Source organism: Mauremys reevesii, linkage group 22 (genome assembly GCF_016161935.1).
Source record: "Mauremys reevesii isolate NIE-2019 linkage group 22, ASM1616193v1, whole genome shotgun sequence".
Classification (NCBI taxonomy): Eukaryota; Metazoa; Chordata; order Testudines; family Geoemydidae; genus Mauremys; species Mauremys reevesii.
In genome coordinates this window covers 18,906,207-18,921,557 of record NC_052644.1, presented here as the reverse complement: position 1 = coordinate 18,921,557, position 15,351 = coordinate 18,906,207, and the positions used below count along the sequence as shown (strand labels likewise).

The 15,351-nt window shown below is 58.5% G+C and overlaps 1 protein-coding gene across 4 annotated transcripts; it reads right to left on the bottom strand.

Moving 5' to 3' along the window:
- Window positions 1-10,778: 10,778 nt before the first annotated feature.
- Window positions 10,779-13,825, bottom strand: ISOC2 (isochorismatase domain containing 2). 4 transcript variants are annotated; one of them, XM_039509899.1, is made up of 6 exons: window positions 13,707-13,825; window positions 13,083-13,222; window positions 12,248-12,460; window positions 11,839-11,909; window positions 11,420-11,537; window positions 10,779-11,198 (listed from the first exon to the last, which is right to left on the bottom strand). In XM_039509899.1, the coding sequence occupies exons 2-6, from the start codon at window positions 13,212-13,214 to the stop codon at window positions 11,118-11,120; spliced, it is 615 nt and encodes a 204-aa protein (XP_039365833.1). In that variant the 5' UTR covers window positions 13,215-13,222; window positions 13,707-13,825; the 3' UTR covers window positions 10,779-11,117. The 4 variants fall into 4 exon arrangements, with proteins under 4 accessions (XP_039365833.1, XP_039365832.1, XP_039365835.1 ...); XM_039509898.1 differs by lacking the exon at window positions 13,707-13,825 and having other exon boundaries at window positions 13,083-13,343; XM_039509901.1 differs by lacking the exons at window positions 12,248-12,460; window positions 13,707-13,825 and having other exon boundaries at window positions 13,083-13,354.
- Between the last annotated feature and the right edge of the window lie 1,526 nt (window positions 13,826-15,351).

Sequence of the window (15,351 nt, the reverse complement as noted above, 5' to 3'; positions counted from 1 at the left end):
CTTCCCCTACTGTATCAAAGCCCCTGGTTACCCCCAGATGCAAGACACACCTGTGTCCCCTCTGCTGTATCCCAACCCCAACGTATCCCCAGATGTGAGACACCCCTGCCTCCCCTCTGCTTTATCATAGCACCCGGGTATCCCCAGATGTGAGGCACCCCTATGACCCCTATGCTCTATCACAGCACCTGGTACCCCCAGACCTGGGACACCCCTGCCTCCCCTCTCCTGTATCATAGCCCCCAGGGACACCCATGAATCCCCTCTGCTGTATCACACTCCTGGGAACCCCGAGATTTGAGACTCCCATGTGTTCCCTCTGCTGCATCACACCTCCTGGGAACCCCAAGATCTGAGACACCCCTGTGTCCCCTCCCTGCCCAGTTTGTGACTGTTAGTGGATGTGTGAATCTACAGCAGGGTATTAGTGAAGGGTGTGTGTGTGTGTTCTTGTGTTTGCATGGCTGGGGCAGTGCCGGGGGTCACTAGGTGTGTTTGTGTGTCACTGAGTTTGTGTTACTAAGTTTGTGTCCCTCTCACCCTGTTGTCAGTATTCACCTTCTTCAGGACGTGTGGAGAAGCTCTGAGGGTGAGCGGAAGGGTTATGGAAGTGTGTTACAGTGTGTTCGGGTGTGACTGTGTGTCAGCGTGTGTAGCTGTGAGGGTGTGTTATCACGTGTGTTTTTACAGGTGTGTTTTTACAGGTGTGTTTTGGACCTCAGCATTTGTGTCTTTATGTCTGGGTGACAATCTGCATGTGTTGGAGTCTATGGGTGTGTGATGGTGTCTATGGGTGTCTATGGGTGTGTGATGGTGTGATGGTGTTTCTGGACCACTGTGCCTGTGTTTGTGCATAGCCCATTGTGTTCCTTTGTGTGCGTGTAGTTCCTTGTGTGTCTCTGTGCATTTGTGTGTGTTTGCACGTAGTTCATTGTGTCCGTGTGTGCGTAGTTCATTGTGTCCCTCTGTGTGTGTGTGTGCGTAGTTCATTGTGTCCCCATGTTTGTGTGTGTGTGTGTGTATTTTGTGTCCCTGTTTGTGTGTAGTTCTTGGTGTCCTTTTGTGTGTGTGTGTGTGTATGTGTAGTTTGTTATGTTCCTGTGTGTGCGCGTGCATAGTTCATTGTGTCCCTGCGTGTGTGTACATATGCGTAGTTCATTGTGTGTGTGTGTGTGTGTGTGTGTGTGTGTAGTTCATTGTGTCCCTGTGTGCATAGTTCATTGTGTCCCCGTGTGTCTCTGCAGCAGGTGTCTGCCATTCACTCTCCATCTGTCTCTTTCATCCACCCTTTGTGTCTCAGCCTCCATGTCTCTCCCCTTCCCTCTCCCGGCTGCCCTGCACTCGGTGCCCCCCAGGCCCACCTGACCCAGTGCAGCCCCTGCCTTGCCATGCACCCCATCACCCTCCTCTGGCATCTTCTCACCTCCCTGGCCCCGCCACGACTCTGCGCCTTCAACGCCCAGGCCACTGCATGCCCCCACCGCAGGGGGGGTCTTAGCCCAGCCATGGCTGTGACACGGGCACTTCAGCTATCCCACAATGCACAGCCACCCATTGGCCACTTACCCATAATCCTCTGCTCCCCTTGCTCCCACAATGCCCCTGCGTTCACCAATTACCCATAAGCCATTGCTCCCGATTCCTGACAGAGCCACTAAGAAAGCGGAGATCCCAGAATGACCTCTGATTGGTCAATTACCCACAATCCCCTGCTCCAGGCAGAGTGGCTATGAGGCAGGCAGTCCAGAATGCCCCCAGCAGGGGCAATTACCCACAATCCCCAGCTCCTGGCAGCGTGGCTATGGGGCAGGCAGTCCCAGAATGCCCCTGGCAGGGGCAATTACCCACAATCCCCGGCTCCTGGCAGCGTGGCTATGGGGCAGGCATTCCCAGAATGCCCCCGGCAGGGGCAATTACCCACAATCCTCAGCTCCTGGCAGCATGGCTATGGGGCAATTACCCACAATCCCCTGATCCTGGCCAGTAGGCGGGGGGGCTGGTTGAGGGGAGGTCCCCCCAGCCTAGCTGCTCCGATCACCCCATGGCTAACCCAGCATAGGGAGCCCTGCTTGTGCCAGTGAAAGGGGGCCCAACCCAGCAGTGCCCGGCTGCCACACCCTGGAAACCAGGCAGGGTCTGGGGCTCCCCGAGCCAGTCGCCCCATCACAGGCTGCAAAAGCGCAGGGGGCTGGTCCTAGCTGTGTGTGACATGCCCGTACCCGCACCGTTGCGCAGCTCCCCGTGGGTTCTCCACACCCAGACGGGTTCCCTGGGGCGGCTACCTCGGGAAAGAGACGGGCCTGGGAAAACCTGGGCGGGTGGTGACCCTCATCCCTGCTCCCCTGTCAGAGCCGGGGAGAGAACCCAGGAGTCCTGGCTCCCAGCCCCCCCCACTCTAACCATTAGACCCCACTCCCCTCCCAGACCTGAATTGTGGGGGGGAGGGAGAACCCAGGGATCCTGAATCTCAGTGCCCCCCACCTCTAACCACTAGACCCCACTCCCCTCCCAGAGCCAGGGATAGAACCCAGGAGTCCTGAGATGGGCTCCTTGGCCAGGTTGTTCTGTGTGGGTCCCCACTGACCCCCCCCACCTCACACCCAGCAGTGGGGGGTGTTCCCTGGGGCCTGCTGATCCCTCAGGATCAGGCCCTGCCATGAACTCCCCCCCTCCCCTCATCCGACAGCTTCCTGGAGCCCAAAGGATCCAGGCAGCCTGTGCTGTTTCCATGGCGACAGCTCCATGGAAACTGCAGGCCCATCCCCCACCTCATCTCTTCCCCCCCCCATCCCCCTTCCCCTTCGGAGAGCGGGGGCAGGGGGGTACACACCCCAGCCCTGCCAACGCCCCCACTGGAGCTAATGGGCTTTCACAGGGCCCTGGGGGGTGGCGGGACAGCAGCAGGGCCCATCAGCCCCACACGCAGGGGTCGGAGCCAGCTCCTGAGCCCCACACGTCTGTCTGCCCATCCCCCGTCCCCACACCTCTGTCTGCCCATCCCCACCCGTCTGTCTGTCCGTCCTCCGTCCCCACACCTCTGTCTGCCCATCCCCACACGTCTGTCTGTCCGTCCTCCGTCCCCACACCTCTGTCTGCCCATCCCCCGTCCCCACACCTCTGTCTGCCCATCCCCACACGTCTGTCTGTCCGTCCTCCGTCCCCACACCTCTGTCTGCCCATCCCCACACGTCTGTCTGTCCGTCCTCCGTCCCCACACCTCTGTCTGTCCATCCATCCATCCCTGTGTTTGTTTCTCTATTCATCCATCCCCCCACCTACCCCCCCACATCTGTCTGTCTGTCCATCCATCCATTCAGCCATCCATCCCCACCCCCCTCCATCCATCTCTCCGTCTAGCCCATGCCCCACACCGGGAGCGATTCCACCCCCCCACAGGGAGCTCACACCCAACGTGTGCGCCATTCCTGGCCCAACTGTCTGGGCGTTAACCAGTCAGCTGCCGGGGGCAAACACCCATTGACAGCAACAGCGGGACTAGTCCCTGAAGGAGAATTTAAGGAGGCTGCCGACTTCCAATGCCCGAAGTACATACACACCTGCACACTCCCATGCCCTGCCTCGCACAACCATTCACGTGCACACATCTGCACGCACACGCCTGTACACTCACCCACGGGCCCACACAGTTGTTCCCCAGCACTCACGGGTGCCCTAATGGACCACATGCAGCCCTCACGCCTGTACAACGGTTGACACACACGCATGCACAGACACTCCGCCGTGCACAACCGCTGACGCACGCACACACGGCTGCTCAGCCGTGCAGTCCTGGACACATGGACACTCCGCCGTGCACAATCACGGACACACGCACACTCTGCCGTGCACCCCGGTCCCAATCTCTGACAAGGACTCTGCAACCGACAGTAAGGCGATCACAGGGGAGGCAGGACGACTGTACTCCTCCGTCGGCTGTACACTTCAGCCCTGTATCTCGCCACCTAAACTTATAAGTGGTGCGTAAAGCCACCCATGGCCTACATCTTGGCAGCAGCAAGCCAAAGGCTAACAGTTCCCTAAACCGGCCAGAGACATTCTTTGTTTGCACATCCTCGGACAGAGATCCCACGTATGGCTTAGCTCGTGTAGCCTATTGTACCGATTCCGCGGCTAAACAACAACCGGCCTACCCATGTGCTTGGCCTTGTGTTCCCTTCGGGCCCCCTGGAACATGTGCCAGCTCGTACGCGACGGCCGGGTTACCGCTAGCTAAAGGAACTGGTTGACAGCTCAGCGTGCGTGCGTGTGTGTGAACCCATCTAGGGCTTGTTACCGGGAGACTCACTCACCCTAACAACCCAGGGGGGCTGTCGCCACCGAAAACAGGCCAAAGAAAACCCCAGCGAGCGAGCATCCCAGGATCCTTTGCAGTTAAGCTAACTTTAAGGGGAGCGGCATTTTACTGAGCCTTGTGCAGATTTCACCATGTCGGCAAGCGATGTTATAATGCTAGAACGTGACTGGTAACAGCTCCCCTAAAAGGGGGCTAAACATTGAGGTGTTGAGGCCGTTGGACACAAGGCAACGGAGAATGTCGAAATTAATCAAAGAGGCTGCACCAACAGAAGGAAGTAGATCAGGCCTGGAACGATACCAAAGAGGAACGAGGATATAATTACCCTCAGCCGGGCCGCAGGCTGGCAGAGAACGACCATCGTCCAGGACTGTCGGTGCACCTGTCTTTGCCCACTGGCAATCAACACATCCAATCCAGGCGGATTTATCGAACAAATCCCACCTCTAAGCCCAGAGAAATGCCCAGTTATCAATGAATTGGTTATTGATTATCGGCAAGTGACCGATCATCGATGAGTCGCTCTTAACGGTCGTTGACACACAACACACGTGCAAGGACGCACACCCAGCCACCGGTGCACATTTCTAGGCATGTACACACGGCACCTGTTTCCTTAAAGAGGAATAAACATGTCAAAAGCCCGGAAGATGCGGCAACGAGGGTTTTTTTTTTTTTTTTTTAAATGGCTCATCAGCTTCGTATGCTCCAGCCAGGAAAATACCAAAGAAGTCATCTTGCATCAGTTTGACTCAGGGTATGTAAGAGAGAGAGAGAGCGCATTAGATGGTGTGTGTGCGTTGTGTCTGTGTGACAGAAAATGCCAATAGATCCTGCCCAGTATATTTGCTGGAGGTCTTAAGCCGAGAATTATGAAGAGAAAAGCTGGATATATTCAGATGCTTTGGATTCGTATTAAAAATAACCATAACATACACACGCAATATGGGACACACACACACACCACTTCAGCAATGTATACACAAATTGTCTCACACGCACACACAAAGCGGAAACCACACACAACACCCCCACAAAGCACAGCTGCTGTGTGTCTCACACGCTGACACAAACTGGAGTGCACACATGGCCACCAGCCATGACACACACGCCCCAATAGTCATCACAAGCACAACACATGCATACACACGCACACCAAGTCATGCACACAAAAACCAACAGCAGCAGCACATTCACACCACCCCAAACCTTGACACACAATCAACACAAGCTTTCCTTGCACACAAGCACAGACAAACCAAAAGCAGTACACACACACACACAGTTAACACAAACCTTGACATACCCCCAACTCACACACACAATCAACAATAGCAGCACATACAATCAACACAAAGATTGACACACAACTGAATCCTCTCTCACACACACACTCAGCACAAACCATGACACACTACTCTCTCTCACACACACACAATCAACACATCCCTTGACACAATCCCAACTCTCACACACAACCAATACAAACCTTTACACACACAACCAGCACAGACTGACACACAACTGGACTCTCTCACCCACATTCAGCACAACCTTTGACACACACAAACACACACACACACAAACCAACACAAACTTTGACACAACCAAACACACACACAGACTCAACCCAACCCCCAGTTCACACATACAATCAGCACAAACCTTGACACACAGGCACACATGCTGTCTCTCACACACACACCCAACACAACCCCCAACAGCCACCCACCAACTCTCTCACACACAACCCCTGACACACACAACTCACACACGTGCACAATCCTCGACACACAGCCCAACTCGCTCACACACACTCAACACAACCCTTGACACCTTCCCCCCCCACCAACTCTCACACAATCAGCACAAACCATGATGCACATACTGGCATTAGCGCATACACACACACACACAACCCAGCGTCCAGGCCAGCCTGCAATCAACAAGACACTCACACAAACGCAAGGCACCCATCCCGTGTGACACCCATCTCTTAGTGTACCCCCTTCTGCTGGAGGGGGGTACCCAAGAACTTAGCCCATGAAGGCATCAGCTGCTCTGAGGACACACACACACACACACACACACACACTTGCAGCTTCCCTCTGTGCTTAATTTATAATGAAAGAGGTGCCAGGGCTAGGAACTGCCAAGGCCCCTGACCCAAGTTAAGCATTGCCCACCATCCCTCCCCTCTGCAGCGGCTCATGCCCCCCCCCCCCGAACGCGCCCATCCACACCCGGCTTCCCTTGAGGAAGGCACCCAAGTGGGGGCCACACCGTAACTGGCACAGGTGGCAAATGGGGTGGAGTGGTGCCTTGGCACGGGGGCTCGCTCTTACCTCGATCCGCCGGTAGAAAAAAAGCTCCCGTTTACAAAACCCCAAGTGCCTTTACTTCTGCTTGGAAAAAAATCGCAGCTGCGGAGGCAAAAAAGATTTAAAAAAAAAATGGAGGAGGGGGGGGATGAAAGAGCCGGTGCCCAGCACCCCCAATTCGTGCCCGGCGCCCCCTCGTCTAGCCCCGGCTTGGACAGAGGCCAGTGCCCCACCCCTCCCACCCCTCTTTTTCCCTACAAAAAAAAAATCTTTCCGCACTTTCTATTAACCCCCCCCCAAATTCTTGGCTGGGGAGGGGAAGCCAGCGGGTGAATTAGACAGTCTGCTGGGGCTATGCCATTGGCTGGCCAGCCTTGGGATGGGGAGGGGGGAGAGGATTTCCATTGGTGGAGGCTGCCCAATGGGTGGGTAATTACAGCCCCCCCCCAGAGCTCTTTTTTCCCAATCCCTGGAAATCCCCCCCTCCGCTTTGCTCTCTGCTCCCCCCACCCTGGGAAGCGGGTGTGTGTGGGGGGGAAAGGTTTCATTAACAAAAAGGGTGAACTCTCAGCTTCTGATTGGCTGAGGAGCAGGATGCAGGAGCACCTGATTGGCTGAAGTGGGTTGTCCGTCTCCATCCTTTTTGCAGCGTTCGGTTGGGAAGGGGTGGGGAGGTTGGGGGGCTGGTGGCTGGTTTAGCTTAAAGGGGTGGGGTGGATTGGGGGGAGGGGGAAGAGAGAGAAGGAGACTCTGGGGGGTGTCAATAGACTGAGAGAGAAGCAGCCAAGTAAATGGGGGTGAAGAGACAGCAAGCAAGCCGCCCATGACCCTGTAACTTTTGGGGCGTCTCACTAACTCCCCTCCCAAGGCCCCCATGGGACGCCTCATCCACAGGGATGGCTCCTCCTCACAGATTAACCCTGGGCCCACGATTAAAGAAAAAGAAGCTGAGTCGCAGAGTGCAGAGAAGGGGCCAGACAGACCCCCTGAGCCGCAGCCGAGTGGAAAGGCGGGACAAGCGTGGGGGGGAGGGGGCCGGAACTCGGGGGAGCTTGTCAAACTCACGCCCTAGCTATTTTGGGGAGATGTTGAGTTTGGCCGACGAAGGCATGACATTTTGATGAAAAAAAACAAACCCTAGACTGCTAGAAAATGACCCTGGCCCATGCTCCGTGGACTAAAAACTGGCTAACTGATAGATCTCAGAATATAGCTGCAAATAGGGAATTGTCATGGAGTGGGTCTGTTTCCCAAGGTGGGGGGTCCCTCAGGGCTCAGTCCTGGGCACTCAGCTATTCAACATTTTTATCAACAGCCTGGAAGAAAACGTACGCTCACCACAGATGAGTTTTGTACGACGACTGGGGGAAGTAACCAATGCAGCGGGTGGGTCGGCGATTCAGAGCAACCGGGCGCAAGCAAACAACGGGTGTTTTAATACAGCGAAAGGCCAACACGTCCACCTAGGAGCAAAGGATGTCAGCCATGCTTACAGGCTGGGGGACTTTCTCCTGGGCAGGAGCGACTCTGAGAAACGTTGGGACACCAACCAGCTGACCCTGAGCTCCCCGGGCAATGCTGAGGCCGGAGGGCTAACATGATCCTGGGATGTGCAAACAAGGGCATCTCGGGTCAGTGCAGAGAGGCTATTCGGCCTCTGGATTTAGCCTGGGTGTGCCCAGTTCTGGTGCCAACCGTGCAAGAAAGACGGCGATAAATTGGAGCAGGTTCACAGAAGAGCTATGAGAACGACTGGAGCAATGGACTCCAGGAGCCCAAGCTAGAAAAGGTTAAGGGGTGACTCGATCTCAGTCTTCACGGGGAACAAATAGTGAATAACGGGCTCTTCGTCTAGCAGAGTCGGCGTTGAAGCTAGGCCAATTCTGCCTGGAAATCAGGTGCAAATTTTGAGTCATGCGAGTAATTCACCATGGGGACACTTTCCCAAGGACTGCGGTGGATTCTCCAGCCCCGGCCATTTTAAAATCAAGATCGGCTGTTTTTCTAACCGCTCTGCGCTGGGAATTATTCAGGGCTGATCTCTGGTGTGGACAATCCAGGGGGTCAGACGGGATAGTCACAAGGGGTCCCTTGTGAAGAAGAAACTGAGGCACAGAGAAAGGAAGCAACTTGCCCAAGGTCACCCAAAGGAGAAGTGAGAATAAAATCCAATGTCCGGAGTGCCAGCCCAGGGCTCTTCCCACTAGCCCACACTGCCTGTAGCCCAAGAAGAACCCGACTTCTTAGGTGCACCCCAGAGGTGGACGCATTTTCTGCACAATTTTGACAGCAAAAGAAACACCATGGAAACCCGAAAAAGGACTTGAATGGGGATCCCCAGCAGGCCACCGAGTCCCCCAGGAGTTCTTCCTGCTAGCAGGATAACAACCTACTATTGCTACCCGCACACAGAGCCGCTCCTTTCCCTGTTTTCAAGGCTGGAGACCCCAGGTCCAAATTCCCCAGGGCCGGGAGATGCTGTAGCCAGAGGGGCTAAGGATAGAAAGGGATTGGAAAGCAAGCTGGAGAGGGGGTGGGAAATCAGAACTGGGGGGGCACTAGGGGTTCAAGAAAGGTGGGATCTAGATCTCAACTCCAGCCAGGCCCCTTACACCGCCTGCAGCCCCCCACAACTCATACCAGGCCCCTTCCCTGCCCCAACGGGCCCTTGTTCACCTCCCACACTGCCAGCTGGGAGGCACGGACCCCCTTCTATTACTGAGCCCAGCTATGCAGCATCTCCCCACCTCTCCCCCAGCTGCTCCCTGTCCTCGCCTCTCTACCCATCCCCAGGCCTGGCACCGGCGCCTCTGGGTTTGCTTACGCTCCCAGCTGGCACCGGGCATCTGGCTGTGTCGGCGTTTGGAAACAGGACATACTGCTGGCTTGCCCGGTGAGGTGACAGCATCCGGGGGTGGGGAACGGATGGGATGGAGGGATGCGCTCCCTAGCCACAGCCTGGGGAAACAGGGTGCTGGGGGGGACAGGATCTGGTCCCCCCCCCCAATCCAGCAGCCCCCCCCAATGCCGGCACTGACCCAGGCTTCCCTCCATGTAGCTCTGCAAGCCGCTGTGCCTGCCAGGCCTGGATAACCTTTACAGCCCAGCCTGCGCCGCCCGCGCCAGCCCCTGAGGCTGCGTTGGCATAAACAGGCCAGGGGACGCACTTCATGCCAGCGACACTGTTAACCCTCTGAGAGATCAGCTTCACCAGGGCAACGGAACTGGATTCCCCATGGGTGGGAATGCACAGCAGGCTGGTTAGTCTGCATTAGAAGCTCCTGCTTAATTCGGTTCAGGGTTTGTCTACATGGGGACACTTGGGAAGGTTAATCCGGATCAACTCCATCTCTGCATTCAAAGTGGATTTGTTAAACCTTATTAAGCTCCTGCGTGAATGTGCCCACTCCAAATTCAGGTGCCCTGATTTCGCTTTAGCTTCATGCAGTGAAACTGAACTAAACCTGTCCCCACAGGGATAAAATGCGGTTTAACTCATCCACTCTCAGAATTAATTTGGATTAACTGTCCTGAGGGACTCCCTTATAGACAAACTATTAACCCTTTATCACCTTTTTTAAATGACTTAGTTGAGCCATTTTAAATCCATGGGCAGATGCATGTTCAGAATTAAAATGTCCTGAATCTGATTTAGTTTAATTCACTTTCAAAGGGAAGCGAAAAGAGGTGGCTGCAATGTGGTGCCAGGCAAGGGGTCCCTCTATAACCAGGCCAATGCCCCACCCCAGGGGTGGTGTCCCGGCCCCAGGCGAGGGGACCTTGTATATCCAGCCCCCACACCCAACCCCAGAGGGGCCATGTCCCGGCCCTGGACGAGGGGTCCCCATATACCCATCCCCGTGCCCCACCCCAGAGGGGCTGCATCCGGGTGGCGGGGCGCCTGGGTTGCTCTCTGAGGCTGGGATGCCGGGGGCGATAAGGGGAGGGGCTGTTGCTGGAATCAGCAAAATGTGGCAATTTGCTCAATTAACCGATGTTCCCGGTGTGGAACATAATCCCGTTGCCATGGAGACAGCAGCGCCACGGTAACCGCCTGGGTCTTTGTTCCAGGCCTGCCCCTGTTGGAGGCTGGAACTAAGAGCAATAGGCATGGGGACGCTGGGGGACGCTGGGGTTGAGCACGGCTGCCCCCCCACCCCCGAGAGGGGAACGTGGCGGGGGTGGGAACTGGGGGCTGATGGGGTGAGGGAAACACTGTCTGGGAACAGAAGCGCGCTGGGACTGGGGGGCCGCGGGTTGCTGGGGGGCACGAGGCTTCGAGGGTCGCTCGACAGCAGAGAGATGGTCAGGCAAAAGCACACGCACGCCAGCAGGGGGCAGCACAACTGACACCCCCCACAGACACCAGCAGGGGGCAGCACTTCACACACACACAGTGCCAGCTGATCGCTGTACTGAAGGGTTTATTCCAGCCCTGCCCTGCCTCCAAGTGCTGGGGTCGGGGAGTGGGGGCCGCAGGGTTAGCTGAAGCCGGGGCTCTGTCCCGGGAACAGGGAGAGGAGGCCACTGTCCGGGGCCGGGTCCTTAATGAGCTTCTGGATCTGGAAAGATAGAACAGAGCATGAGATGACAGACTGACGGATGGGCCCCATGCCCCACCTTGGCTCTGGGGCTGCCGGCTCCCACCTGGCCCCAGGGCAGGGACTGGCTGGCTCAAGGGGGCAGGGAATGGGGCATGGGGCCTTTCCCCTGTAGGGGGCACTGGCTCCCATCCAGCCCCAGGGCAGGGACTACCTGGGGGGCAGGTTGGGGGGCGGGGTACCTGTCGGAAGCGAGGGTGGGCGGCGTCTCTGACCAGCTGCAGGATCAGCCCCTCGCTGGTGGTGATGAAGGCACCGCTCTGCCGTAGGCGGGACAGGGCCGCCAGCCGGTCCACTTGGCTGGGGCAGAGAGACATCAGGGCGCCCATGAGTGTGGAGCAGGGATCCCCCTGCCCTCCAGTGCCCCCCCACAGCCACACTGCCCTCCCACTCCTCTGTTGGGAACCCCTCCCAGCCAAGGTCCCCCGCAACTCCCCCCCAGTCCTGTCTGCTAGGAACCCTCCCAACCCAGGCTCCTCATTTCAGCCCCCCCAGCCCAGCCCCCCCTCCCATCCTGTCTGCTGGGAACACCTCCCCGCACCCCCAGTTCCTGTCCCAGCCAGGACCCCTGTCTTCCCCCATCCCAGCTCCCCAGCCTGACCTTCTGGAGGAGCACGCGTCAGCCACCACGTGAACATCCAGCCCCCGCTCCAGGGCATCGAGCGCTGTGCTCTGGGGAGAGGGAGATGGGTCAGAGCCCTGGCCCAGGCCAGCCCGGACCCCCCCGTCCCCCATTACAGCCCTGGCCCAGCCAGCCTTGTACCTCCCCACCAGGCACTGACCCAGACTCCTGGGTCCCATCCCTAGAGGGTAGCTCCCTCCCTCCCTCCAGGGCACTGACCCAGACTCCTGGGTCCCATCTCCAGTGGGTAGCTTCCCACAAGGCCACTGACCCAGACTCCTGGGTCCCATGGCACTGACCCAGACTCCTGGGTCCCATCCCCAGTGGGTAGCTTCCCACAAGGCCACTGACCCAGACTCCTGGCTCCCCTCCCAGCCCCCCCAGGTACCATGATGCAGGCCTGGGTCTCAATGCCGCACAGGAGCACAGAGCGCAGGTGGGGCAGTGCCCCCAACTCCTGCTCCACCTCCGGGACCAGCATGCTGAAGCAGGTCTTGGGGAACTTCCTCAGCCCTTCGGCCCCCAGCTCGGGCACCGTAGGGCCCAGCCCCTGGGGGTACTGCTCCGTCACCACCACCGGGATCTCCAGCAGCTGCGCCGCCTGGGGAGTGCGGGGGGGGCTGGTTAGAGTGGGGGGGCTGGAAGCCAGGGTTCCTGGGTTCACTCCCTGGCTCTGGGACAGGAGTCCGGTCTAGCGGTTAGAGATAAGCTCCATGGGGCAGGTACCAACACCTCCTAGACCCACCCCCAGGGGCAGGATAAAATGAAATAACATGGAATTGCCACCAACCCTCCCCTAACTGTTATAAAGAATAGAAAGTATTTCACAGGGTGTGAATTACCATCAATCCTCCACGGTTAGGCCGCCATCCAGTGGCCAGCGTCTGCAACTGCAGCTGCCTAACAGTCCTGGCCCTTTCTGGCCTGTTTTCAGCAGACACCCGGAAAGTGCAACCTGCCCCCACCCCCGGGGACATGAGCTGTCTCCTTGAGCCTCCTGGACATCACATTTCCAAGGGCTGGTTATTCAGGGACCCCTCGCCCAGTGCTAAGATGCAGCCACCCCTGGGGTGGGATGTGGCAACTTTCTGACAGCTGCATAAAACAATGGGACAGCATCCCTTACTTGTGCACTGGGGCCAGCCCTGACTGCCAGGGTCCCGCACCCTCTTCTGAAGCCCCCCAAAGCCCAGCACCCCTAGCACTGCCCCAGGGCATTTCACCTGCAACATGCGCGCTGCCACGGCCACAATCTGGGGGAAGTGGGCTATGGTGGGCCGGAACTTCTCCTGCATGTCACACAGGAAGAGGATGCTGGTTTTGGGAACCACCTTCCCGAGCCGGGCCAGAGCCATCTCTGCCCCTGCAGCCAGAAGATGAGAGGATGGGACCAGATGGGGAGCTGATGCCCCCTGAACGGGAAAGGCCCCGGGCCCCATTCCCCGACCCCCTGAGCCAGCCAGTCCCTGCCCTAGGGCCGGATGGGAGCCGGCGCCCCCTAGAGGAGACAGGCCCCAGACCCCATTCCCCGCCCCCCCGAGCCAGCCAGTCCCCGCCCCCCTGGGACTCTGATCTCTTTGGGTCTCAGCAGCTCTGCGGGGCCGGGGCCGGGGCCGGGGCCAGGCAGTGCGGGCTGGTGTGTCAGTAGGAGAATTGCTTGTGCCCCGGTTAGGCGCTGGCGGGGGGGGGTCGGGGGCAGCCTGAGCCCCCCCAGCCCGCCTGGCCCGTGGGGCGCCCCTGGCCGCCCTGCCCTGTGCCCCGCTGGGTGGGTCCCTGGGCAGCTCTGCCCGCCAGCTGCCAACCCCCCACCCCGCCTGGGGCTGCCTGACCCCTTTATCCCCACTCACCTCTACGCTTCCCCTAGAACACCCCCGCCCCAGCCAATCAGCACTTGTTTCCCAGGGCCCCTAATTAGCTAAACCCGCCCTCGACCAATCAGAGACGCCCAAGCAGGGTTGGCCATGCCCCTAACACCTCCCTCCCCCCCGACTCCCAACCAATGGGAGCGCGCTGAGAGCTGCCCCGGCTGGCCTAACGGAACGTGCCAAAGACCACCGCCCCTCCAGCCCCCCCACCCAATCAGGGAAGGGAAGGGGGATGATGTACACAGAGGCTGGCCTGACAAAACGTTCCAAAGACCACGCCCCTTCCCTTTGCCCCCCAATCAGAAAAGAGAGGGGGGGAACGACGTAAAAATAAGACGCACCCCGCTGAAGGCTTCAAAGACCACGCCCCCGTGAGCTCCCATCCAATCACGGAGGGGAGAGAGGAAGGAGGGCGGGTACAACGTTCCAAAGACTATGCCCCACCCAATCAGGGAGTGGATGACGTAGAAGGTGGCCTCTGAAGGTGTGGGTCGGGGGCAGGGGTTGGGGTTCCCCAATGAGTGGGTGATGTTAGGCGTGGGGCAGCTCCATGGAGGTATCCCAAGGGGCCCCCCCAGCACCTGTCACTTTTAGGGAGGTGGGGGGTGCCGCCATTCTCAGCTGCCTGCACCCCTTGATTTTGGGGAGCCCCATCAAAACTGAACTTCTGGGCTGCCGCCCCTAGAGCCCCTACGTGACTATCCCTGGCTGTGGGACCACGGGGGCACGGGTGCTGGGACCCCCCTTCCCAAGCCCCCCATGGTCAAGTGCAGCTGGGGAAACTGAGGCAGGCTGGGGGCAGAGCTGGGCACAGATCCCAGCGTGCTGGGGTCCCTGCGCTGTCCCACACACCCAATAAGCCGCCTGAACCAGGTTTGAGAGCCCCAGAGGGGTTGGGGGGCAGGGGATCAATTTGGCAGCCCGGAACCACAGGAGCTGGAGGGAAGGTACCCCTGGAGCCGGGCTGGCGGGTACGGGGTGTTGGGGAAAGCTAGGCAGTGGTGCCTAGTGGGTAAATCAGCAGCCAGGAGACCCGGGGCTTATTCCCAGCTGTGCCATTGGCCTGCCGGCGAACCCCCTCCCTGCACCTCAGTTTCCCCATCTGTGAAAGAGACGAGGAGCAAAGCTTGGGGGTGAAGAGTGGGAGATTTTGGACCTTTTTCTCAGGCAAAAATCCCAAAAGCTCAGCGGAGGGGGCAGAACCAGTTCTTGGGGCTCCCCCCCAGGCATGATTTTGGTATGAGAAGGGGGTGTGAAGCGGTGACCCCGGCCCGGAAAAATGGTCACGGTAGGCGAGGAAGGTGTTAACCCAACCCAGCAGCCTTTTGTGCTCGGAAAAGCATTTGGTTGAACCACCCCCTGCCCCGCCCCATGGCTCAGCACACAGGGACCCCCTTTGTGGGGGGCTGGGGAAGAGCCAGGGATTGTGTTAGCACTGGGGGCCCCCCGCCTATCCCTCTTTCAGCCTACCCCCCCCCACACCTCCCGGACCAGGGAGCTCCCCCCACCCTAAGGCCAGATTAGCAGGGAAAAGTTCTGTGCCCTGTTCCCCACCCCCCTGAGCCAGCCAGTCCCTCCCATCCCCACACCGTCCATCCGGGGCTGGATGGGAGCCAGTGCCGTCGCC

Bases quoted from the DNA above. Each gene is read 5' to 3' on its own strand.
- ISOC2 (XM_039509898.1), bottom strand. From the start codon at position 13,298: ATGGGGCCCGGGGCCTTTCCCGTTCAGGGGGCATCAGCTCCCCATCTG. The intron at 12,461-13,082 runs GTGAAATGCCCT...CGCACTCCCCAG, and splicing joins TGGCAGCGCGCATGTTGCAG to GCGGCGCAGCTGCTGGAGAT. The intron at 11,538-11,838 runs GTCAGGCTGGGG...TCTCTGCCCCAG, and splicing joins GACGCGTGCTCCTCCAGAAG to CCAAGTGGACCGGCTGGCGG.